Genomic DNA, 25,682 nt, shown 5'->3' with positions numbered 1-25,682 from the left:
TTTCGGACGTAGTGTTCCTTACGAGCTCGACTGTCCCATTTACACAAAAAACACATATATTTTGTGTATCCCTGTTGCAATCCAGTCAACATGGCAACCACTTTAAGATCGGAACAAATTTTCCAATTGTGTTGATTGTAATTTATCAAATTGAGCAATAGAGCCATTGATTCATACGTTTCCTTCATATTAACGGCATGAGCTAATGGAATAGAAGGTTTCTCATTCCCTTGATGCAGTAAAACGGCTTTCAAGCTCAACTTGCTGCTATCGATGAATAAACGCCATTCAGCTGGATCATATGGCTCACCAAACTCTTCAAACAAGCCGTTTACGTCATGGCAAAAACATGCCTTGTCCTTTGTAGAATAATATTTGTCAAATTTCTTGTGACGATTCCTGTGACAAGAAATTTTGACCTCCTTGCTCAGCATGTTGTGTTCTTTCAAGCGTGATGCCAGCAATTCGGATTTCTCCTTCGATAAGTCGAGATCTCGCACCAAATCATTAAATTCGGATTGTGTAAACAGTTTTGGGTTTCTTTCCAATTCCACCTCGAAGTCTTCCTTGCATTCCTCCTTGAATTCCTCCTCACTTTTTGTAACGGTCGATTCAACAGAGGGCGCTCGTTTCCGCTTTGGATAAACAGGATACGGGACCGAACTTGAATGTGGAACAGGTTTTGTCATAGAAGCCACTTGTGGATACTCAACTGTTTTGTGACGTCCTTGTTGCTTAACTTTTGTCAAGCAGAAATAACAATCCGTTGCATGACAAAACGGTCGACGCCATATGGTGGGCATGTCAAAGGACAAATAGCGACTGACAGATAACAAATAAGTGAGTTAGTAAGTAAGACATTAACACTTATCAAAAATAGATGAAGTAAGATAATGTCGATCAGGAAAGAACAAAGCACTACCATGCTGTACATAAATTGTTTATATGAAAGTTATTCAAAAATTCAATTTACCTTGCGCCTGACATCCACCTAGCCAAGCACGTTTTGCACGAACTACATAATACTTTTGGAATCCACGGTTCGTCAAAGTCTCCAGGATCAATTTTAAAATAAAGCCTGTATGCAGTTTGCAACGAAGCAGTGAAATTGACCGATTTTGTAAATATATAGTTGCCACACGCGTAACAAAACTTTTGAGGATCATTTTTACACTTGAATTCACGTTTTGTCGTATACATCGTTAAGCAATGTTAAAGAAAGAAAGCTGTCAAATTGAGTTGGTTGCGTTAGGTTCTCGCCGAGCGGTCTCACAAACACTAGCGTAAATAATATTGTTGAAAATATCCCATTTAATTTTGCGTGACAGCTGGTAGTGTTAGTGAAATGCAACATATGCGTACACGTCCGCAGAAAGGCAGACTGGAAGTGGTGCATGAACCTAGGAGCGGGACAACGGCCAATCTTGGAACATTCAATTTCCATGATTTTACAAAAAATTTCATAACTTCGACAATTTCCAACCGATTTCATCCATTAAAGGCTCATTTTCTCCGGTTTTGAATGGACTTTAAGAATAAATTATGGAATGATTTTTTGAATATTTTTATCCCATTAAAAAATGTTGATTAAAACAAGATTTTTATGGAAAATTCGCAGGAAAAATAAAAAAAAATTGTGTAAATTTTTAAATGACTTCAAAATTAAATTTTTAATCAAGACATAATATTCTAGTGAACGATAGCAAATTTATTTAGCTTCATTTTCATAAAAAAAGATTTAAAATTGGTGCACTAGTTCCAAAGATATTGACATTTTAGTAATCATACTTTTGTCCAAAATTCAAAAAATCAAAATTTTTGTATATCTCAAAAATGGCTCTACTTTAATTTTTTTCTGACCACGGCATTGAATTCAGCGTAGGATTTTGCATTAGAAACGTTGGTCAACCACTAAAGTTCACACTTTTTATGTTGTTTTGTAAACTAGTGTAATCAAAGGAACACATCTTAGGCTTTTTTTACCCTTCTTACAAAGAAGGGTATAGATATCACTTGAAAAACCGACTATCGATCCGAGGCCCCGAGGGCCGAGTTTCATATACCATTCGACTCAGCTCGACGAGATCGGAACATGTCTGTGTTTGTGTGTGTATGTGTGTATGTGTGTATGTGTGTGTGTATGTAACGAAATGAATGCGCTCACGTTTCTCAGCAACCGCTCAACCGATTTGGACAAACTCGGCGCCAAATGATAGATCTTGAGGTCCCATTGAACGCTATTGAACGGTGAACCGATTCCGGAGATATGGTCGGAATAAGATCCGGTGAATATGGGCCTTCACGCTGGATTTAACGGAAAACGTATCAAAACCATCATATACCATTCGACTCAGCTCGACGAGATTGAAACATGTCTGTGTGTGTGTACGTGTGTATGTGTGTATGTGTGTATGTGTGTATGTGTGTGTGTATGTAACGAAATGAATGCGCTCACGTTTCTCAGCAACCGCTCAACCGATTTGGACAAACTCGGCGCCAAATGATAGGTCTTGGGGTCCCATTGAACGCTATTAAACGGTTTTGGAATCGGTGAACCGGTTCCGGAGATATGGCCGGAATAAGATCCGGTGAATATGGGCCTTCACGCTGGATTTAACGGAAAACGTATCAAAACCATCATGCGACACATCAAATTACTACAGAATTCAAAAATAAGATCAATGCAAGTCGTGTTAAGTGTTCCAGACCACATTGGACACACTTGGACATGTTCCGGGTACCCCGGGGAAGTTGCTTGAATATGAATTGAATTAAAACCCATTAAATCACATTAAAATACGATGATAAGGTGATTGGTAGCCTCACCAAATAGACTACACCCGGATATATTCCGGGTACCCCCAGGCAGTGGCGTAGCGTCACTGGATGACACGGGGGTGGGAAGCTTGGTCACTGATAATGACAATAAAATAAATAAACTTGAATAAGTAAGAAGGGTCTGATCACACCATAGGTGGATAAATTCGGGTTTTTTACTTTCTTTTTGCCTTTTTGATAGTGACAAGACTCGGCTGTGCCCACCGAGGATGATCTTATAATAAGGAAAAAATGAGTTAGGTAGTTATTTTTCATCTACGTGATTCCTAATCTTTTATTCGCTTTTCTCTAGTTTGAAGTGGTTAAGACTACACGGCGAATGAAAACGACTCAAATTTGAGGATTCTGATGCATGGTCATTGTCGGTGTTACTGCTTGATTTTGTTGCAAAGGAATCCGTTTTTGACTGACAAAGGGTATAAAGAACGGCACCTTACAATTAGAGTCGGATCCTTGCGATAAAGGCAAGAATGACAACTGTATCAAAACCGAATACTTCATCATTTATCAATAGTAATGGAGTAATAAGGCATGCACTAAACTAAAGACACGGGACAATAGATCAAATAACTGGTGTATTGGTCTGGTGACAAAAACAAAAGAGAGTGTTGTTCAGAGAATGTTAAAAAACCTCCAAAGGTTAGCAACTCTCTCAATAACAGGTGCAATGAGAAGCACACCATTGAAGACATTGGGTGCTTTGCTTTATATGCTACCATTGCATACCAGCCGAAAAGTTTGCTCTAATGATTACAAGGAGGACTTCTCAGGATTCTAAAAACTGTTAGTATCACCTTTTATTTGGGGTCTGATGTTAACATGTTTAGCGCTTGCTGGTGGCTCTCTTGGTGTGCCGGATTGCGTGTCTATAGATATACATATGTCTATGCAAATAGACTACCATGCATCGTGACCATGTACAATCGCTATAAATCAATGGAAACGCATAGTACACTGGAGTCGCTTTTTACGCGGTTTTTTTTTACACGGTTTTTTTTACGCGGTTTTTTTTTACGCGGATTTCGGAATTTACGCGGTTTTTTTTTACGCGGATTCCGGAATTTACGCGGTTTTTTTTTACGCGGATTTTGGTTTTTTTTACGCGGATTTCAGAATTTACGTGGTATATCGCTTTTTACGCGGTTTTTTCTTACACGGTCTTTTTTTACTCGGTTTTTTTTTACGCGGATTTCGGAATTTACGCGGTTTTTTTTTACGCGGATTCCGGAATTTACGCGGTTTTTTTTTACGCGGTTTTTTTTTACGCGGGACGTATCACCCGCGTAAAAAGCGACTCCAGTGTAGTCTAGTCACATAAGAGTATTGAGCGAAAATCCAAAACTTTACAACTTCAAAAAACTATAACTCAAAATAGAAAAAAAAAAACACATCGCTGATTTATATATGTGTTGATATGTTGTGTAAAAAAGCCTAAATTGTCAAGGAAAAATTTAAAAACATATTGTGCCCTCTGTCTACCAACCATCAAAACCATAAACAAAGTATTAGGCTGATGTTTTGGCAAAAATGTACAAGTGAAACACATGAATAAAATAATTAATTTTCATTTCGTGTAGAACATACGGTTTTCAAATGGCTCGCAAACGCCAAGCCGAATGAGTTCTCACCACTAATGTGTTCATGCCAACTTGAAGTTTCATTCGTCCATAGATTATATGAACGAATCACGCAGAATTTGACAACTTTTTTTTTATCAAAGAAAAGGTACTAAAATACTTAACAATCACATTTTATCAAACTTATTTAAAACAAGCTATAACATTAAAATATTGAGACCATTATGCATCCATTAGTTAGAATAGAATTGAATACAAGAAAATCATTAATGGATCCACTGGCTTCGGTGTCTTCAATGAAAACTCTAGCGCCTTCCGCAAACTTCAGGAACCTTGTTCCGTTTTTGTTGCTGAGCTGGCAGCAATCAACTTCGCATTGGGGATGATTTCCAACATGCCCACAGACCATTACTTCATCTTCTCGGATAGTCTCAGTTCGATTGAGGCTATTCGGTCGATGAAACAAGGTAGGCACTCATCTTATTTCCTTTCAAAGGTAAGGGAGCAGATGTGTGTGCTGGTCGAAAGATCATATATGATTACCTTTGTATGGGTCCCCTCACATTGCTCAATCCCAGGCAATGAGAAGGCGGACTCTCTCGCAAAGGTGGGCGCGCAGGAAGGCGAATTTTATGACAGGCAAATTTCACACGATGAATTTTACCATTTAGTGCGTCAGAGTACCCTTTCGAGTTGGCAAACCGATTGGGACACTGGAAATCTTGGACGGTGGTTACATTCAATTATTCCTAATGTTTCTTCGAGAGCGTGGTATAAAGGCTTGGGCTTAAGTCGTGACTTCATTCGCGTGATGAGTAGACTTATGTCCAACCACTACTCGCTAGATGCTCATCTCAATAGAATAAACCTCGTGGACAGCAACATCTGTCGGTCTGGAAACGGTTACGATGACATCGAACACGCAGTTTGGCAATGTACGGATAATGACGCCGCCAGAGAGCGACTTTTGAATACCCTCGAGGCCCAAGGAAGACAACCCTATGTTCCTATCAGAGACGTGTTGGCAACCCGTGATCTCTGCTATATGCAGTCCGTTTATGTTTTTCTTCAAATGTCTAGTATAAGAATTTAATTCCTTTTGTCTTTTGTCTCTCTTTATTAGTTTTTGTTTGTCTTGTCCCCCCGTATCGATGAGTCTCATCGTCGCCCACTGGTCACCCACCATAGCCGGTCGAACTCCGGACGAAGCTAGAACAGCACTACCATTCATACTGGCGACAACACTCTGATGAGACAACGAAACCCTACCCCAAGCTCCTCCCCTGATCCTATCCTTCGAAAATGTACCCTTCTAACCTCGAGTAAGCCGCGAGTAATCGGCCCAACTCCTACTAGACATAGAATTAAGTGAATCTTGTTACACACAGTGAACAATGAATTATCGGCTCCGTAAAGCTAACGCGATTGAGCCTTCCAAATAAACGAACTAGATAAAAAAAAAAGAAACTCATTTTCTGAGAAATATTGACCATTGAACATCTTGTTTATGTCTGGTAAGGTCTGTTACAAAATAGTTAGTTTTGGAAAAAAAAATCGCTCTAAATTATGTCATTGTTTAAACACTTCTCATGTATAGTCTACATTGGCTTGACGAACTGAATAAATAAATTAAATAAAAAATTTAAACATCTTTTAACGTATTTTAACCGTTGCCACTTTGTGCAGCATATTTTTAACAAATATATAGGGGAAATGGATGTGCCCCTAATTTTGACCCATCATACATAAATTGAGCGATCGACTAAATTTTCAATAGCGACCAAAAATATCCATTAGTACCGTCCCAATGACGCGTTCATCTAGACAACATTGATAAATAGCAGATTTTTAGCGATGGGCCCAATCTTAGATCCAACAAACATTGAATGTTGAATAAGAGCTTATTCAGGCAAAAACAAGCTTCTTCAGCTAAAAAATAGCTTATTCAGCTGTTGATCAACTCAAATTGTTTGTTGGGATAGGCCAACATTAGAGCCATTTCCTCTATTTCTTAGCTTTTACTGGTGAAATTTAGTTATGTCTCTTACCGGTTCGAAAATATTGGTTCACTTTCTCTTATTTTTTCTGAAATTCACATACAAGGCCAATGAGATCAACCCAAATTTGAGTTCAGTTTACTCATAAATCGCAAAAAGTGCAGTAACTCAGCGCAGATATTTTTCATATTTTGTGATAATTGTATAATATAATTGACTTTATTTAGCGCGTTTTATGATTTTTTAGAAAGTTCCCTGAATTTCTACGAAACTTCCCTGAAATTAAAAAAAAAATCCTTGCTGTCAAAGAATTTCCCTGAATTTCTATAAAATTCTCAATTTTTCTTCAAACTTCGAATTTCTACAAAGTTTAATGAATTTATACAAAATTAAATGAACTTCTACAATATAATTAACACTGTTTCGAAGTTAAATAAAGTTCCATGAACTTCGCCGAGCTTCTGCAAATTTAGCTAACCTTGAATAACATTTGCTGCAGTTCTAGAAAGTTTAATGATCTTCGAAGTACTACGAAGTTCAGCGAAATCAAATTATATTCACCCGGTATCAGTCAAGACAAGGACATTTCGGCCATCTCGTTGAAGATTTTTTTATACCTGCCATCCCTGTTTTCCACAACAAAATATGCGAATGCGGAGTGCCGAGTACACTCTCCGATCAATGAGCGGTAAACAGGTGAGGCAATAGACTTCTCTGGCGTTTGTTAAATGGACAAAAGTATTAGCGCAGAACTTGAGGTAAATTATAAGTATTAGTGCAAGAAAACCTTTGAAGCTACCCAAAGTTCTGCACTAAACTTGTGCAATTCGCAAACGTCAGCGAAGGCTATGTGAATTCGTCGTTATCCCACTGTTTAAATGGTTTCAGTGAGTGTGATGTCAGAGAGGTTCTCACCTGTTTACACTCATTGGGGATAGTGCACTCACGCGAACGTCGCGACGCTGGAGCACAGTGTCTCGTTCTGCTTCTGTCAGATTTTCGCGATAGGCAACAGTGACAGGTTCACTAACACTATCGTATACTTCGCATCCCATGCGCATCTGTGTATGTGATCGCGTGAGAACGCTTTTCTTTTTCTAGCCATCAAACTCAAACCCCATCAGCACCCAGCAGGCAGCAGCAGCGAGCAGCATTTTTATATCATACGACGTCGTCGCGGTCGCGGTGGATGGATTGTTGAGGAGTTGAGTTGTCATCGTTCGGAGTAGTTTTCCTCGGTGGAAAAAGAGTTGGAAAATCTCCGTCGTGGATCTTTTTTTCTGTGCTCCGGAGTTCTAGGCTTGGAAGTGTCATAACATTCAACCAGGGCGGAATACACGAACAAACGAATAGTGCAAAAGGAGTGCCGTGCGTCGACAAGACACGGAAGCCAAAAAAGTGGTCTGCGACGCTCGGGAAAGGAGAGTAGCAGTAGGACGATTGTGATTCCTTGGTGCAAGGTTAAGATTCCGAGGCTTTCGGAGAAAGGCGAGCATGGGTAATTTTCTTCAAAAAGAATCTTCCAGAGAAAGGAATCGATTACGCTTTGATTGGATTGCAACATCAGTGTTTTTTTTCTTTGAATGATTTTGGTTGTGTCAATGAGCGGTAGTTGATTTTTAGATTTTTTTAAGAAAAAAGTTGCCTTCGTATGACATAGCGTGAGTTGTTGAACTATTTCTGTATTAATTCGACGGAAGCGCCGACTCGAATCCCTGGGTTATCGTTTTGCTGTGATGAATGGATCCTTTGAGCACACTTTTTCATTGCTATTTTTATAGATTTAAAGCGAACGTCCAAATATGAACCACCGCTCATGTGTCACCAACAGGAACGTCACTCGCTTCTTTTATTACTTGATTCATAAGCAGCAAACTGGAATGACTAATGAATGTTTTTTTTTGTGTCGCTCTCATCTCCGTTCTGAATTTCAGCGTGTGTAGAATAGAGCTATCCGGGCCGTTACGTCTACTCGATTAACCTACGAGCCCTTCGTGTATGCTCGCTCTCGCTGGTGATAACTAGTCGCTGTCGTCGTAGTTGTGGTCTTCAGCCAGTAATTGAAGACTAATCTAATCAATGTGTGCTCCCAGTTCATCATAGCGGAGGCAATCCATCGGTAGCGGTAGCATCCCGGGTTCTAGCTAACAAAACTGATGCTAATTTGAATGGAGTTACACAGCGAACAGCGGCAGCAGCAGCAACAACAACAACAACAACAATATCAACGATAGCCTCGTCGTCGGTATGCGGTATTTTGGTGATAGGCGTTCCCGAGTTTGTTATCAGAAGCGAGAAAGACTCGGAACGGTGACGACGTCTACGGCCCGTATCGTCAAGTGGTACCATCATTATTGACGTTGAAAGAATCTGATTACTCACCGGAGGGCATACGGATAGTTATTATCCGTGCGTGCGTGCGTACATGTGTACATTCAAAGAATCAATACGAACAAACGAGTAATAGTTGTTCTCAGTCTGGATGACGTTGTGGTAGGCAATTGTATCCTACTCGAATATACAGTTTTGTAATCGTTCGTAATACCACCATTTACCAGTTAGTAGTATCGTTTTAAAGTGCTCAAATCAATCCATTGATTGTTGGTGGATAAAGTGTGTGTTAGGAAGTACCTATACCTTCGACCAACGAGAAGACTCCGTGTGTAGCTTCTCGCAGTTTTAAGGAAGCCAAGTACAATCATGATAAAAGCATGTCAGCAGCGATGATCTCCATTGTACACTGTTTGGCAATAGGGATACTGATCTTCTGGTGCGGGAAATGGATCGTGCACGCGATGGCCATCACCTATGGCAAGCTGAAACTACACAAAAAGACCACCTCGGCGACGCTGCCACGTGAAACACCTTACCCATCGGTTTCCATTCTGAAGCCATTGATGGGGATGGATCCAAATCTCTCCAGCAATCTGGAGACGTTTTTCCTGATGGACTATCCCACGTACGAGTTGCTATTTTGTATAGAATCATCCGACGATCCCGCAATCGACGTGGTGAATCGATTACGGGAAAAGTATCCAAACATCGAGACAACGCTCCTACTGGGAGGATCCAACGTTGGCGTCAACCCAAAAGTAAACAACCTCTATCCGGGCTACCTGGTGGCCAAGTACGAGCTGATTATGATTTCGGACGCAGGAATCCGCATGAAATCCGACACCCTAACGGATATGGTGAATCACATGACCGAACAGGTCGGCCTCGTGCATCAGATGCCGTTCGTGTGTGATCGGGAAGGTTTCGCAGCCGCTTTCGAGAAGATCTACTTTGGAACAGTCCAATCGAGGATCTACCTTTGTGCCGATCTACTCGGCATCAACTGCCACACGGGAATGTCCTGTCTCATGCGGAAGGACGTCCTCGATGAGCTCGGAGGAATCCAGTCGTTCGGATGCTATCTGGCGGAGGATTTCTTTCTGGCCAAAGGCTTCCACGACGCCGGTTGGAAGCTCACCATCAGCAGTCAGCCTGCCTGGCAAAACTCCGGCATTTGTGATATTAGCAGCTTTCAGGCACGACTTATACGCTGGGCGAAACTGCGTGTTGCGATGGTACCCACCACCATCCTGCTTGAACCCCTGTCCGAGTGCATCATCGTCGGAATGTTTGCCTGCTGGGCAGCGAAAATCCTATTCCGATGGAATCCACTCGTGTTTTTCCTCATCCACACCCTGTTCTGGTTCCTGTCGGACTGGATCCTGCTGTCAATCATCCAGAATGGGTCGTTACCATTCAACAAGTTCACCTTCTTTGTCGGTTGGGCGTTCCGGGAGCTCAGCGGACCGTATCTCTTTTTCAATGCCCTCTGGAACCCGGCCATCAGATGGCGGACGAGGGTCTACAAGCTGGCGTGGGGCGGAGTGGCCTACGAGCTAACCTCCCAAATCAAATCGTAGCTTACCCACTCACAACACGAAACCCACAAAGCCCACACTCATCTAACTATTATTATTTTGTGTTAACGATGTATAAAGTCTAATTTATAAACCAATCCTACACATAACGATATATTTTCGAACATTTTACCTATAGGGAAGTTTGTTTTAGCGTTTAAGCAAAAAAGATTCCAACCAAACAGTCGAATCGCGGTTTTCTACCTTTCGTTCGTACGCATCTTGTGTAAATATTTATGTAACTGCTAAAAACAGTGTTATTTACTGAATTAGAACCCCCCGCGCATGTTCCCTGGTCGCTACGTTCCTTTCAGTTAAGGCAAGAATTGATTAATATCAAGGTGAAGATTCGATACGCGTCTAATAAAACAAACAAAAAATGTCCAAAGCACTACCGTCAAGTACCTGTAACTCTTATTTATTGAAGAAACCTTGAAGCTCTGACTTTTGGTCACATTTCGTCGACTGATTCGTGTAGTAGTGGGAAATGGGTTAAGTCAAAAGCACTATGGCATTGATTAGTCATCTCGGCCTTTTTTTGTATACTGTTTCAACTGTGTAAACGGTCTTTCTTATCAGGCTATCGAGTGGGGAACGTCGTCTCGTGGTTGCGAGAGTATACGATAACAATCGCTATTTAGTTAGCTCGGTATGGTACACACCTACTGCTGCAATCTCTATCCTGGTAGCGCGCGACGATTCATAGATAAATACTTATTTCCCACAAATTTCATACGCCCCATCAAGGAAAGCATAATACAACATTCTAGAACGATGATATGCTATCTTAACTCTGTGCTGTGGTTTACCTGCTCGGTCTTAGCAGGTTCGATTTTTTATCGATTTAATTTACATCAACTGCGATAAAACCGGTTCCAGGGAAATACCACTAAGTCACTTTTCGATTATTTCGAAACGCGTGAAATATTCGTATATGCCGCGGTTTAATCTCAAGCTGTCCTTTTGGTCGACGTTAAGTCAGCGGGCACTAGTAACCAAATTTAAAGACATGAGATAATGATACCAGCATTGAATCAAGAATTACCTCAGTTACAGTTCACTGTTGTCACATTTGGTAGATGAGCAAAATTAGCACGCCAACTCACGAATCGATTTTATTTTTCCCTCTCCGAATTCCATGAAACTTCGTTGATACACGCCTAATTTTTCAAGAAGGCGGATTTTCCTATTTTTCAATAAATCATAGCACGAAAACGGCTCACCTAATCGAAATGACGTCTAAGACTAAGTTGTAGTAAACTCGATTACCATTTCAGACAAAAAAAAATCACAAATTTTCATATTTGAAGATGCTAATTTTAAATAACAGACTAAAGTAGGGGAGTTTGGTAAAGAGAGATGATAAAACCGATTTTTACCTTCCTTAAAAGTTGTCCTTGCTCACTTTCTACTCTAAATACAATTTTCACACTGCCGTACTCTAATGGTACTATCAACTCTATACTTTCATCATACAAAACTTCTATAGTAAAAAAGTACATTTTAAGATTTTTAAGCTTAATGTTTATTTGAAAGCTCATAAAAATGCTAACTTATCTGAAATAATTGATAAATCATAAATTGTCTTTTAACCGTTATGTAATTTGATGAGAGCATCGTAATGGTGAAAGAGACTGGGGCGTAAAACTGAGAGTTCGCTACCTAACAAAACATCCTGAGTACTGCTCTGGGTCTGACTTAACACCGACCATTTGTTGTTGCATAACCCCGCATTCCAACATTGAACTTTAATCTAAGTTCTGAAAAATCGAAACGGAAACAAACCCGAAAACATGAATAGAACACACCGCCGCCAGAATGAACAGCAATTTCATCACCCATCGCTCAGGAATAGCTAGGTAGCGAAGAGCAAAGTCAGACCCGACCCCGATAAGGTGAGACACACAGCGCGGTAGGGGATTAGGCGTCCGTTCGTTGGGATTCGTCGTGCGATAACAGAAAGTATAGCCGAACCAGGCGCTGTTGTACCAGTTCTGTGCTGTAGCAGTAGCACCATCAGCGCTGATGATTGAATCCAACAAGTAGAATGAACCGTGCCTATCCTCCGGAACGGGGAAGGTGATAAGGGTATCGGGAAAGCCTGTTGCGTTTGAACAGTGCAAATTATATATAAAATTCATCAGCAAAAAAACTTTTGACCTCACCCTCAGCAGAGGAGCAACAAGATGCGAGAAGACCCGAACCAATAAGTCGCCGCTGGTAGGTAATGTGGGTACGTGCTATCTCCCATGGCAAGCAGGGGAAAGTGGGGCAAGATGTCCACCCTAACGACAGTCGAATGAAATTTCACTATTTTAATCAGAAAATAATTCTTACAGAAGCTTCAAGGGTTAGTTTTTTTCCTATGAACTTTGATCATAACCTAGTCTTAACTGTATGACGAACTTGATCAATTTCATTATATTGTGTTTTTGTAAAGAGCATGCACGCTGTAGTGGGTACTCCGTTACTGATCAGAACCAGTGAAATTGCACAGAGGACCACATAGATGGAACTTGGGGTAAGATTTCCGTCTTCAATGTACAAGTTCACTGATTAATAGATCAGATCACTATGTATAGATCAGTACCAGATCAGCATCAGATTGCAGTGAATTGATTGTTTTTCTCTCGTTTTAAAAATCGAGATGGAAGTAAATGGGATCGAAAAAAATATCGCTGTGCTCAGAAAACGAATCCCATAGAAACCGATTAGATCGTAAGTAGTATTGATCGATTCTTTTAATCGAAATTGTCTTTGTTTATAACTTGGCTACAACACCGTTTCTTGCCGTATTAGATGCCAGATAGAAGCTACTTTTATCGAACTATGTGTTGAATATACATGGCCGTGAAGCAGTGTTGTAAATTTTCATATCATTCGGTTGAAGATGAACCAATACAACCTTTCAATCAATTATGTGTAAACGAATTCTAACATGACCATAATTTGAAGAGCCCCTTTCTACTTCGAAGCTCATTGTAATTGTCAATTGAGTCACTCACTATCATTTGATATACGACAGTGGGGTGTGGAAGAAACCCAGCAAAATGGTCCCGAACAGACAAGTCGACCCGTTGTCGGATCAATGTAAGACGATTTCGACCCAATGTCGTGTTGTTGTCGGGTCAATTTTGGTTTCATGCCGGGTTAACATCGGGTTGGGGTTTGGTAGAAGTCAGGTTGGTGTCGGGTTGAATTTGCTTTTTCACCGTTTATGTGTAGGTTACACTCAATTGAATAATATATAGCGTTTCTCAAATGAGAATGATCCATGCCTTCGTCAAATGACTAAGCAACTGATATCACCCATTCAAAGGAGGTCCTCTTTGATAGCGAATAGCTACTTTTCTCATTTTCATCAAAAATGATCAAATAATTTTGAGAATTTACAGCACTGCCGTGAAGATGCAAAGAGAAAATCGACGAAGAAAATCTGTCAATGCCACTTAGGACCTAATCCATTGTTCTGCTTGAATTGCCAAGAGACGTGGTTTAGACATAGAGGTAACTCTAAGACTAGAAGGTCCCGAAATAACGTGCTCAACTTTTTGGCTCAGCTCTGGTACTCTCTTCGGTCCCAAGCTAATCGATGCACCCCTTGAAACATAGGAAAATCCACGAGCCCCTCATTTTATCTGTCAAACTTTAATAGCGAATCAAAACAAACCTAGTGTAGTACTAGAATTTCGACTAGAATGGGATACGTTAATCGTTTGCTTGGGACCAATAGGCTAGTCAAGTAGTGAGCCAATTTGAAATCGTTAGTTTCGTATTGATTGTTGGTTTAGAGGTGATCCACGTCTTGTCCCATATGGACATCGTACCCCACTTTCCCCTACAACGGTTCGGACAAAGATTCAAAACGAAAAGGCACGCTTGTTTGCGCTGAATTTAGGTACAAAACACAGAACAGAAGGGGAAGTGCAAACAATTCGGTGAATCAAAAAGTGGTACGTTTTTCTGCTCAACAAGCGATGCGATGTGGTAGCGTTCCACACTGGATGTCTATGCGCACTCACACTATCATGTCATCATCTATGCGCACTTACACTATCACTAGTGTTCGCCAAATAATAGTGGGGTCACTTTCTGATCCGAAGTTCCACTTCTGTTCTGTGTACAGAACTAACCTATTTGCGGAAGACATGGAGGAAGTAACGACCATTGTAAGTGATAATTAAAGCTTATCTTCCGCGTCTTTGAATAAGTAATGAGTAAAGAAGAGTGTTTATTTGAATACACGCGTGGTCAAGAATACGACTCATTATTTGGTGGGGTGCACGATGGAAAATGACAGGTGGGCAGGAACTCACAGTCTCCCAGTGTTGTTGAGTTCTTTGCCGTTAATGTTCACGAAAAGTTCACTATTTTGCTATACAGAAATTCAAAACAAAAATTTTATCTGCGGATTTGAACAGTTTTTGACCTGTTTCATACTACCGGAAGGTGTATGCTGGTCACAAATGCCGTGCCGAACTGATTTCCTACTCAGTTAATCAATCTTTGATGTGAAATTCGCTAATAAACACGAGGCGCATTTCTTATAGCAAACATGCCATAACAAAATGGGCATGGTTCATTTAAGTAAACAAACTAACACTTCTTCCGACTGTTACACCTATGTATTAGCCGTCTCGGTCTCGGGTGGGGTGTGTACATTTGCCAAAATGCATTATCAATCGCATTTACGTTGTGAATCAGCTAATAACAGTTATGGATCAGTCCATGCTTTGTGTTAATAAGAGGCGTCGCGTGCCTCATTTTTTACCAAACTGTATTCGTTACCTATTTAGCCAATTTACCACACCCAACCGGGAAATGTTAGATTCTATTAGAGATGAAAAGTATGCAGAATTAGCAATATTTCGCGACACAAACAGATTCTGGTTCAGATTCACGACACAAACAGAATGTGGTCGCGGGAAGGTTTTTAAAATAAATCTGTTATTTTTATGTTAACTTATTTTACGAACAAAGTGTGTTTCCCCAGATGTATTACGTCTAGAAAATCATCTCGTGAAGGTTTTTACAAAAATATGCATTCTGGAAAAACATGAACTTCCATTGCATTTGTTGTATTAAACATATGCAGAGGATGTAATAAATCCGGGATTACTACAAAAGGCCGAATCAAAGAAGACCGAATCACAAAAGGCCGAAAACACAAAAGGTCGAATCACAGAAGGCCAAAAACACAAAAGGCCGAAAAAACTCGAGAAAGCGACACAATGGACAGTCCACTTTGTCTTTTTCCCGAATTTTTCCGACCTTTTGTGTTTTCGGTATTTTGTTAATTTATTTTTAATAAATTTAATAACATTATTAAAGTAAAGTTACAATAATCAATATTCTGCATCTTCGAAATAGAATAAAATTGAAGCTACCTAATAGCCATTCGATTTCCGTAATGAAAATTAAAGAAAAACTTAAAATTTGAGTAGTTTTGTTTGTGCAGACTTCTTCAGTGTCTTGTAATGTAGTCAAGTATTAGCAACAATTAATACGAAACTAACGATTTTAAATTGGCTCACTACTTGACTAGCCTATTGGTCCCAAGCAAACGATTAACGTATCCCATTCTAGTCGAAATTCTAGTACTACGCAATGTTTGTTTTGATTCGCTATGAAAGTTTGACAGATAAAATGAGGGGTGATTGGTTTTTCCTATGTTTCGAGGGGTGAATCGATTAGCTTGGGACCGAAGATAGTACCAGAGCTGAGCCAAAAAGTTGAGCTCGTTATTTCGGGACCTTCTAGTCTTAGAGTTACCTCTATGGTACCAGAGCTGAGCCAAAAAGTTGAGCACGTTATTTCGGGACCTTCTAGTCTTAGAGTTACCTCTATGGCGCTACTGTATCTGTCGCTTGGGTCGTTCTCATTCGCCGTGTAGCGAATCAAAACAAACATTGCGTAGTACTAGAATTTCGACTAGAATGGGGTACGTTAATCGTTTGCTTGGGATAGGCTAGTCAAGTAGTGAGCCAATTTAAAATCGTTAGTTTCGTATTGATTGTTGGTAGCGCTGCGCTCGAGTGAAGGTGGAAGTATTGCATAGAAATATGATCAAATACACAAACCTTTCTTCCGAGGTTGTAATCTTTGCTACCAAATTCGTTCGAAGCATTTACCTTTGCACGGCAGATGACGCGATTGTGTCGGTCTCATAGCGCTCGTATGAGAAAATTGAAGAGTGGCCAGTCTTCTTGATATGTTTTCTTCGCCTTTATGTAGAGATGGTTGCAGTTTTCTTCACACATCGCTTTCAATCATAGTAACATCCCGGTTACTGCTTGAATTAGCGGCGCCGGTGGTGTAGTGGTAAGCGTGATTACCTCTCACCCCAGCAGGTCTAGGCTCAATCCCAGTCGGCGCCGCCGGAATGTTCTAAGGCATAACATCTCTGATCACGGAAAGGGAAGTAAAGCCGTTGGTCCCCGGTTCATGAGTTGATGGGTCAATAGGTAGGGTCCAGGTGTGGAAGCTGGCTCCCTGGCGTCGGTAGCATTGGTGCTCAGCACGGAAAACAAATCAAAGAAAAAAAAAACTGCTTGAATTGATTACCTGGCGCTGATCTCTGTTAATATTTGTGAATTTAGAAAAATGCGTTGCCCTCCCGTTTTAGGCACCACGCGATTTATGTTTTTTGCGAGGTTTTTTGGCATTCTAAAAAAAAATGTATCGAACGCTTTTTTTCAATTTAGATTGTACTGGATTAGAGGTCCATGTGGTATTTCATGAAAAAATGCCCAGAAAACACTACACTCAAAAAATTCTACACGTTTGATTCTCTTGATTTTTCAAATGCACATTCAAATTAATTTGATGTGTTTTCAACATTCATTTGAAGTGCTTTACACTTAAGTTTTATGTGTTTTGAGCTATGAAATGTTGAAAAATCTTACCATATCAATGTGAGTGCATTGCACGGAATTCATTTGCACAATTTATTAAATCCATAACATAAGAATTTTGGTATGATTTGCTTGTTCTGCAAATGTAAACAACAGAACTTTGTTTGCCACCTGTCAATTGCATAAGTTGATTCGAGTTTTCAAATTGTGTTCTGTATTATCCCAGGTTTTATCATTCAATTAGCTGCTGAAGAAGCAGCTGTGATCTTCACGATATTGTTCAGGTAATTCATAATAGAAATTTATGATTGATTTTCTTGATACATCCTTGATTTAAGCAGCAGATAAGGTACTGTGAAACCGAGTTTGGATTAATTTTACTGCAAACAAAATCGGGATGGTAATTTGTTCACAATATGCCACCTAAACAACTTTTTTTTGTTCAGAATCGATGTAATTCAGGATTGGCAAGGAGATGATCTTTGGTGAAGAAGAAAGGTGCAGTTCAATTTTTGTCAAAATATTCGTAATGTCGTTGTCGAACGAAATTTTGAAGAACGATCATCCGCATGGCGATTCCAGTCGTAGTCACTGCAGCTGGAGGAATATGTGTTCCTTTCGCGTGATTTCTCGACCGTAACGGAGAACGGGAGTAAGAACGAGGCATGTCTGGACCAAGCAAAATGAATTTCAATAATGTTCAGTATTATTATCTTTTGTAACTTAATAAACATTTTAAATAAACTATAAAAAAAAAGATTAATATTATGCAGGACACTCAATTCATATATGATAGACAATTTGATCACAGACAAACAGACATAACACTCGAAAATTGTTCATCGAACAAGCATTTAACGGACAATTTAAAAGTATCGTAGTTGGTAGTACCGGCACCTGTGGCGCGCATACTCAATTCCCTTGCGTTTGACGTTTACACACTACCGCCATCTGTTCAGCGTACTACCAACAATCAATACGAAACTAACGATTTTAAATTGGCTCACCACTTTAGTAGCCTATTGGTCCCAAGCAAACGATTAACGTACCCTATTCTAGTTGAAATTCTATTACTACACTATGTTTGTTTTGATTCGCTATGAAAGTTTGACAGATAACATCAGGGGTGTGTGGATTCATGCAGAACATGCAGGGGTGAGTGAAATAGCTTGGGACTGCTTGGGACCGTTGTTCTGGTACTGAGTGAGCCAAAAATAATAATGATTTTCTTCGGGACCCAGTGGTCTTAGAGTTACCTCTATGGTACTACCCACCACAATGTACTCAACAGATGGCGGTAATGTTTTAGCGAGGATGTTTTACAGTGAGAAATATTCAATGTGTTATGTCTGTTTGTCTGTGATATGATGTTGAGAGTAGAATATTCGAAAATTATGTGATTGGTTGTTGACACTGACATTTGAAGTCCATGAAATCCGAATGTGTAACAAATGGCTTTATAGCTTTACCACAGACAAACAGACATAACACTCGCAAGTTGTTCATCGAACAAGCATTTAACGGTCAATTTAAAAGTATCGTAGTTGGTAGTACTGCCACCTGCGGCGCGCATAGTTAGTTCTCTTGCGTTTGACGTTTACACACTACCGCCATCTGTTCAGCGTACTACCCACCACAGTGTACTCAACAGATGGCGGTAATGTTTTAGCGACGATGTTTTACAGTGAGAAATATTCAATGTGTTATGTCTGTTTGTCTGTGGCTTTACTGAATAGATTGTATCATCTAATTCACACAAGAAATATATGTGTTAAACAATTTGCGCGAAATCAAGTGTGAAACACATTATAGTGACGTGCTCATTTTTTTGAGTGTAGTAGGGGCAACAATCAATACCAAACTAACGATTTTAAATTGGCTCACTACTTGACTAGCCTATAGAGTTCTCCAGATGCACAAAAGTGTGCGTGAGACCGCGCGCTACCTTTTTAAGTAGTTGTGATATCGCGATACGTTTTTGGCTCTTCTTCTTTTTCATTTTTATATATGGATGTTTGGATTTTAGTGTTCGTGAGATTGCGCTTGGAGATCTCTATTGGTCCCAAGCAAACGATTAACGTATCCCATTCTAGTCGAAGTTCTTGTACTACGCAATGTTTGTTTTGATTTGCTATGAAAGTTTGACAGATAAAATGAGGGGTTATTGGTTTTTCCTATGTTTCGAGGGGTGAATCGATTAGCTTGGGACCGAAGAGAGTACCAGAGCTGAGCCAAAAAGTTGAGCAAGTTATTTCGGGACCTTCTAGTCTTAGAGTTACCTCTATGGTAGGGGAGAGTCAGTTAAGACGGACACTGTAAAAAATATAGACATTTACTGCTTTAAATTAAAAAAAAACTTGTTAGAATAAATGTATAACTACAATATAACCTGAACTAAATGAATTGGTTTGTTTATGTTAAAAGAATGCAGTGCAAAATCTGTTGTTAAAAAATATTTGTATTTAAAGCAGCAAGTGTCCATCTTTCCTGCTATGTCCGTCATTTCCGACTTTCCTCTACATAGGGGAAATGACGGCTTCGGCATGCCAGACTATTTCCGGCAACCCAAATTGAAACACTATTTTCACTGGATTTTCTTACGAAAACACTTCGCTGAATGCATGCAAATGATTCTTTATGCTTTCAGCTTCAATTTGACTATATTTTTACCACTGAGAAAAAGCAATCTAGCAAGGTTTTCTTGAAATGAAACACACGCACTACAAATTGTAGCTAATTTCGAGTTGCCGATAATAGAACAGCAGATTTACATGCAGTTCAAATGGAACGGTTGCCGAAGAAAAACTGGTTGCCGACAATACTCGCTCTCACTAGAGAAGATTGGAGCTTTGTAAAAGCGTTTCAAAACAGTTTTTGACAATTCTTTCGACTAAAATTGTTAGAGCAGCTGGCAGCAAAAGATTGTAAACAAACCAATACTGCATATGTGTGCGTTCCTTAGAGAAAAAGGCTATAGAAAGAAGGTCGCTGCTTAGGTAGCCGATAATACGTAAATTCCCCTATATCTGAGGCTTGAGGAAAATAATAACTGATGCGTCGTGTTGCCAAAAATGGTTATAGGCACTGTTTTGATTTTTTTTAATGGAAAATCAGGGAATATCAAGGAATTTGGTTTTCTTCACACCCTTTTATAAAAAAATATATCACGCAGTAATTCGTTTTTCATGCTTAGAAACGTTAGTGCCTTTTCCAAATTTTAAATCGAATTATCTATCGGCAATGTAGGCTAAATCACGGCTTCGACAATATGTTTTCCAATATTCATCAGTGAAGTCCTTGAGCGCCCAGTTTTTGCATGTGCATTCCGAGGGGGACGACTCTATCTACGATGCAGAAAAGATTGTGTTTTGTTGTGGCTAGCTGCACGCACTCTGAGTAGATAGAAGGAAGATTTATGTCGATTTTGAAGATTTCCTGCAAAAAGATGAAGCGCGATGCAAGTAGATGCGAGAAATGAAAGATGATTTTTCGAAGATTGATTCGCTAGTGTGAGATTTTTTGAGCATCTAGAATTGAAATTTAGATGTGTCGCCCCCCTCGGTGCATTCATCATGTTTCAGAGCATCGTTTGGCTAAAATTGATTGCTTAAGAACTTCGTCATTTACTCTATCTATAGTGATTTATACTTCAGCTTAAAAACTTGCTCTTGAGATGGAGGTTGGTGCAATGTTACCAACGACAAACTTACAGCGAATAATTCATTGTTTGTTCTAATAAGTCCTGCGTCCAACGTCGCGTCCAACCGCCTTTACAAATGATACCGTCTGGCGTGTGAGCCAAGAAACTCACCATTCATGTTACAATGGTGAGCCAAAACTACCCCTCATCTGAAAGATCATCGTGACCCACCGGGAAGTGACAGTTGCCTTGTTTGTGTTTGTGTGGTTAGTAATCTCGCGAGAAAATCGTAATTTTCTCACTGCTTTTCTTGGTTTTTCTCTCCGGAAAAACACCACAAAATCGAGTCGTGAATCGCCGTGTCCTCGTCACTTTGCTTTTTCAGCACGCACTCTTCACTTTTTCATCGGTCGTCTCGCAGTCGCGGCGGTGGCATCTCGGAAAAGTCTTGTCCTTGTTCGACGAATGATAATATTTTCGATTCAGTCGGCAACAATTATTGCATCGAAAAGTGAATTAGAAAGTGCCATTAGTTTTAATTTATGAAGGCTCGCCCAGGGTGGATTATTTCGTGTGCTTTACGGTGGGAGGAATTGGGCATCCTTGTTTTTCCGCTGTTCGGAGAAGAGCGTCCGTGGAAGGAAAAATTTTCCTTCCTTAGGTCAGGAAGAAAGCAATCAAAAAAGAGAGCGCATTTATGAGTGGTGCACAACAAGAAGCGAGTTGAAGAAAATGTTGAAAGGAAAATAGTTCTCGGAAAAGTTGAAAACTTGGTCGTTTTTCGTTTTCGTCTCTAATATGCTGTGTTTGCTGTTAGCGCTGCGTGTGCCATCATCATCGTCGTAATCATTACCGCAGTAGCAGAAGCAGCGTAGCACCGTCATTGTAGACAGGCCACAAAACTCTTGTTCACATCTCGGAGTCTCGCAGTAACAACACGACGACGACAACGGCGAACGGCGGCGGCCGCGGCAAAACGCGAGAAAACAGAGCTATTTTTAGAACGCATCTTCGTTTGCGAGCGCGATTCAAAGTCAGAAACTCCAAAGGAAATAGCAGCAGAAGAAACGAACCGCGCGCCTGATGCCGTCTCGATTTGTGGAATAGGCATTTTATCACCTTCCTCCCGGCGGGGATTAGAAGAAGCACCAGAAACACAAAGGAAGCCGCAGCGGCAGCAGCAGCAGCACATGACGTCACGTCATTACAACTTAACAACACTGTTCGGTCTCAGTGCTGCAATGTGCCCTGCATCGTAAAATGAAAAGGTGGGTAGCAGCTAGCTAGTTGGTGATGTTTTCTTTCCTAAACTGTCAAGAACGCATCAGCATATAACATACTATTATTTTGATTTACTGTCATTAGAATTGTCACACTAATTGTTCTATTTCCATTTCATTACATTTCAGGCTGAAAATAAGCCGTTTTCGCGGAATTGGATAATGAAAAGTCGCGCGCGTACAGGTTCCAGTGGGGACAGCTTCTTTTGATGTGACTAGAATGTGATGAATGGCCGCGGAAAAGAAGTGACTCGAAGAAAACATAAAGAAGTACCATATTTCATCCGCCAATACTAGGCAGCGGGGAGAAGATACCGTACGATTATTCAGTAGTGGGAGAAAAGTGCAATATCGTAACCAAGTTCTAGTCATCAACGTCGTAAGTTTCGCGACGACAAGTACTACACAGCCAGAAGAGAAATATACACAAATGTTTGTTTAGTTTTAAGAGCAAGGAGAGAAGTTGTGCAACGCTGCAGAAATCTCACTAGCTGAAGGGATGGTGTGTGTTGTGTAGAAAGGGTACCTAGCTCTAGTAATGCTTCTTCTGGGTTGGTGTTCTGTGTGAGAAGAAAAGTCATTTGCCATAGTGCCATAAATAATAGAGAGTTGCAGAATTTTTATTACAATTCTCCTTGAAGGAGACACTCGGGAAAAATTTCGTGTCACACAAAGAAAATGGATTGTCAAGTGTAGTGAGAGAGTGCAATACGACGAATTAAAATCCAGTCATCAAGTTAGAAAAAGATTCCATATTTTCAATGACCTACACCATTATCGGCGAAGGAGCGAAATAATTTATGTTCAGTGCTAGCCGCAGTCGCATTTTTACGCGTAGTTTTGTGCTGTTGATGGCCAAAGTATGCCAAACACAAACGAAAATACACATTCCGGCTCCTCCGGTGACGACCTCGGCAGTACGGATGAGGTGAAAGTATTCAAAGACGAAGGCGACCGCGAAGATGAGAAAGCCTCGTCCGAGAACCTGCTCGAGGAAAAGTTCAACCTGATCGACCTGACGGAAAGTGCAGAGAACCTGGTTAAGAACTCTTCCCGCCAGGATCTGAGTCCACCGTATGCTGGCGGTGCCAGCGGTGGGAGCAGTGCTGGAAAGCTAAACTCTCCCGACCACTCACCTGGCTTCAATATGGGATACCTGCCGCCTTATCAGTATTCCAGCGGGACGGCTAGTGCAATACAGGGCTCGATGAGTAAAATAGGTTTATCGCAGTTCTTCTGCAACGAGGACCCCCTCTCCAACCCACCACCGGCACATTGTGGAATCATTCCCTACCAGCTAGATTCTAAAGCGATCGGTCTCTCTGCGCGACAATCGCTCTATTCCTTTTCAACTAGTCAGTATCCCTATCCCATACTATCCTCCAATATGCTACCGGTGCCTCCTTCGTGGCATACTCCCTCAATGTACTCCACCGCTCCCAGCTTCCGAAACTCGTATCCTTCCTCACTTCAAATCTACACCACCTTAGCTAGCGACCTCTATTCACGCTACCAATCCTCGTCCCTTCTAAACTCGGTACACCCACACAATGTGCTCAGCCAGGTGAAGCAGGAGGTGTCCCCTTCCCAGGAAACTTCCCACAACTACAGTATACGGCAAACCAATCATCACCCAGCCGGTAGCAAATCCAACGATATGCCCCAGGAACTCACAAACCGCTATTCACGGGCTTCGATCGGTGGTAGCACCGTACCCGGCAGCAGCAGTAGTTCCAGCAGTGGTGGTACCAAGAAGAAATGCTCCTCCGGTGCGGACCGGCAGCAGCCGCAGAACATCAAACCACATATCAAAAAACCCCTGAATGCATTTATGCTCTACATGAAGGAAATGCGAGCGAAAGTGGTAGCCGAATGCACACTGAAGGAATCGGCTGCCATTAACCAAATTCTTGGCCGGAAGTGGCATTCTCTGACGCGGGAGGAACAGAGTGTGTACTACGACAAGGCACGCCAAGAACGGCAGTTGCACATGGAAATGTATCCTGGCTGGACCGCGCGGGACAACTACGGCTACGGTGCGAAAAAGAAGCGAAAAGCGAAAAAGAAGGACCAACTGGGGTCGGAAGCGGCAAGCAGGTGAGTGTCACATCATTTTTTTTTTGTCTGTTATTGTTATGGGGATGGAAGACAGTCGCATCTAGTGGGTGCAACGTGAAGTGTGATAACGAGTAGGGGAAGATGTGTGAGTTTACCGAGCTTGCTACTGCGCCAAAAACGGAATGGTAGGGTGGGGATTTTGCACCATGCTGGTAGATGTGGGACCTGTTGAATTCCGGTCGTGGCTTTTTGGCTGGCGTGTGGTATTATACCTATACTTGTGGCACGAGTGTCTCTTGATAGCAACGAATCTTTTTCAGTCAACATCACGGAAATAAGCATGGTTTGGAAATTTACTGACGTCAATGTGAGACCGGCGGGCGGTTGCGTGCCTCCATGCGTTTCTATTGAAATGCTTACAGATCGATGGAGGCGGCGGCAGTTTGTTTGGTGGATTAATTCGAAGCAGCGTGCCGTGGTGCTAATAAATTGACAAATTCAAAATTATATTTCTCAATGGATCGCTACCTAATTGGGGAATAAATTGCAATTTCTTAGCGAACTTTTAAATGTACTGTAATTTACATACTATGTTACTAGCAATTTTTTATTAGGCCTTCTAACAACTCTTAAGTAGAAAGAAAACCTGAATTTATCGACCTATGGTGAGATTAGTCCCTTTTTACTACTTCTTATGTAGTATAATGGCTTTTCTCTGCTTTAGATCATATTTCTAGATAAACATTTCAAAAGGTCCTATCCTATCTGCATTGATCGATTCTCTTCATTGACTTCCTCTTTCGTCAATAACTCAGCTACAAAGTCTTTCCCTGCTGTATTTGACGTTTTTGACACTAGATAAGAACCTCCTTTATCAAACTATGTGGTAGAATTAGCGCAAAATACGTTTGCATAGCAGTGGTTACGAAAAGAGAAAGTCGATGAAGAGAATCGATCAAAGCAGATAGGACCATGTAAAATGTTCATCGAGATTTAATCATCTGCTCTATTATTGCACTGATTATTTTCGAACAAATTACTTTTGTTTACGTTCATATGAGTGGAGACCCAACAACGATCAAGGGTTCCCTTCACCGCTCACTCCAAAAATTAACTTAAAATAGACATTATAACCAATAGTTCGTAACGAAGGCGAGTTTTTCTCAATATCTAATACCTCATTACTTTTTAATCACCGCCTTAAGTTCATCCACCCCTCTATACAATTTGCTATGTAGGCTGGAGCTCCATCTTGCTAACAAGAGTAATATTCTGTAATACATTTTCAGAACAGCAGGCATTATTTTTCTGTAATGTTCGATAAATTTTGTCTGTCACACTTTCTAATGAAAACGTCATATTATGACATTTTGTATAAGGGGTGGGCTTCAATTAATTCTACTAAAATCCTCAAGTGTGGTCCACAGGTTTATTTTGTTAATTAACATTCATTTGAGCAATATAGTGTAAATGAGGGCTTCGGCAATACCTTTGCCTATTATCGTCAGGAGGGTAAACAAAGTCCTT

The 25,682-nt window shown here is 40.7% G+C and overlaps 2 protein-coding genes across 3 annotated transcripts in view; both read left to right on the top strand.

The window, feature by feature from the left end:
- Positions 1-7,574: 7,574 nt before the first annotated feature.
- GlcT (ceramide glucosyltransferase) lies at positions 7,575-10,717 on the top strand. The gene is made up of 2 exons (XM_065234835.1): positions 7,575-7,910; positions 8,347-10,717. Exon 2 carries the CDS (start codon positions 9,124-9,126, stop codon positions 10,324-10,326), a length of 1,203 nt encoding a protein of 400 aa, XP_065090907.1. The 5' UTR covers positions 7,575-7,910; positions 8,347-9,123; the 3' UTR covers positions 10,327-10,717.
- Positions 10,718-21,115: 10,398 nt separating this feature from the next.
- Positions 21,116-25,682, top strand: part of LOC135711872 (protein pangolin, isoforms A/H/I/S-like) — a 46,821-nt gene continuing 42,254 nt past the window's right edge. For both annotated transcript variants that reach the window (XM_065234848.1, XM_065234847.1), the window contains exons 1-2: positions 21,116-22,085; positions 22,227-24,194. In XM_065234848.1, the coding sequence (XP_065090920.1) occupies positions 22,960-24,194 (1,235 nt within the window). In that variant the 5' untranslated portion in view covers positions 21,116-22,085; positions 22,227-22,959. The remainder of the gene's footprint in view (positions 22,086-22,226; positions 24,195-25,682) is intronic.

Source organism: Ochlerotatus camptorhynchus, unplaced genomic scaffold (genome assembly GCF_037179485.1).
Source record: "Ochlerotatus camptorhynchus isolate MF236.1 unplaced genomic scaffold, CSIRO-AGI_Acam_v1.1 ptg000443l, whole genome shotgun sequence".
NCBI lineage: Eukaryota > Metazoa > Arthropoda > Insecta > Diptera > Culicidae > Ochlerotatus > Ochlerotatus camptorhynchus.
Note: the sequence above shows the minus strand (reverse complement) of the source record. Positions and strands in the feature narration are given on the sequence as shown.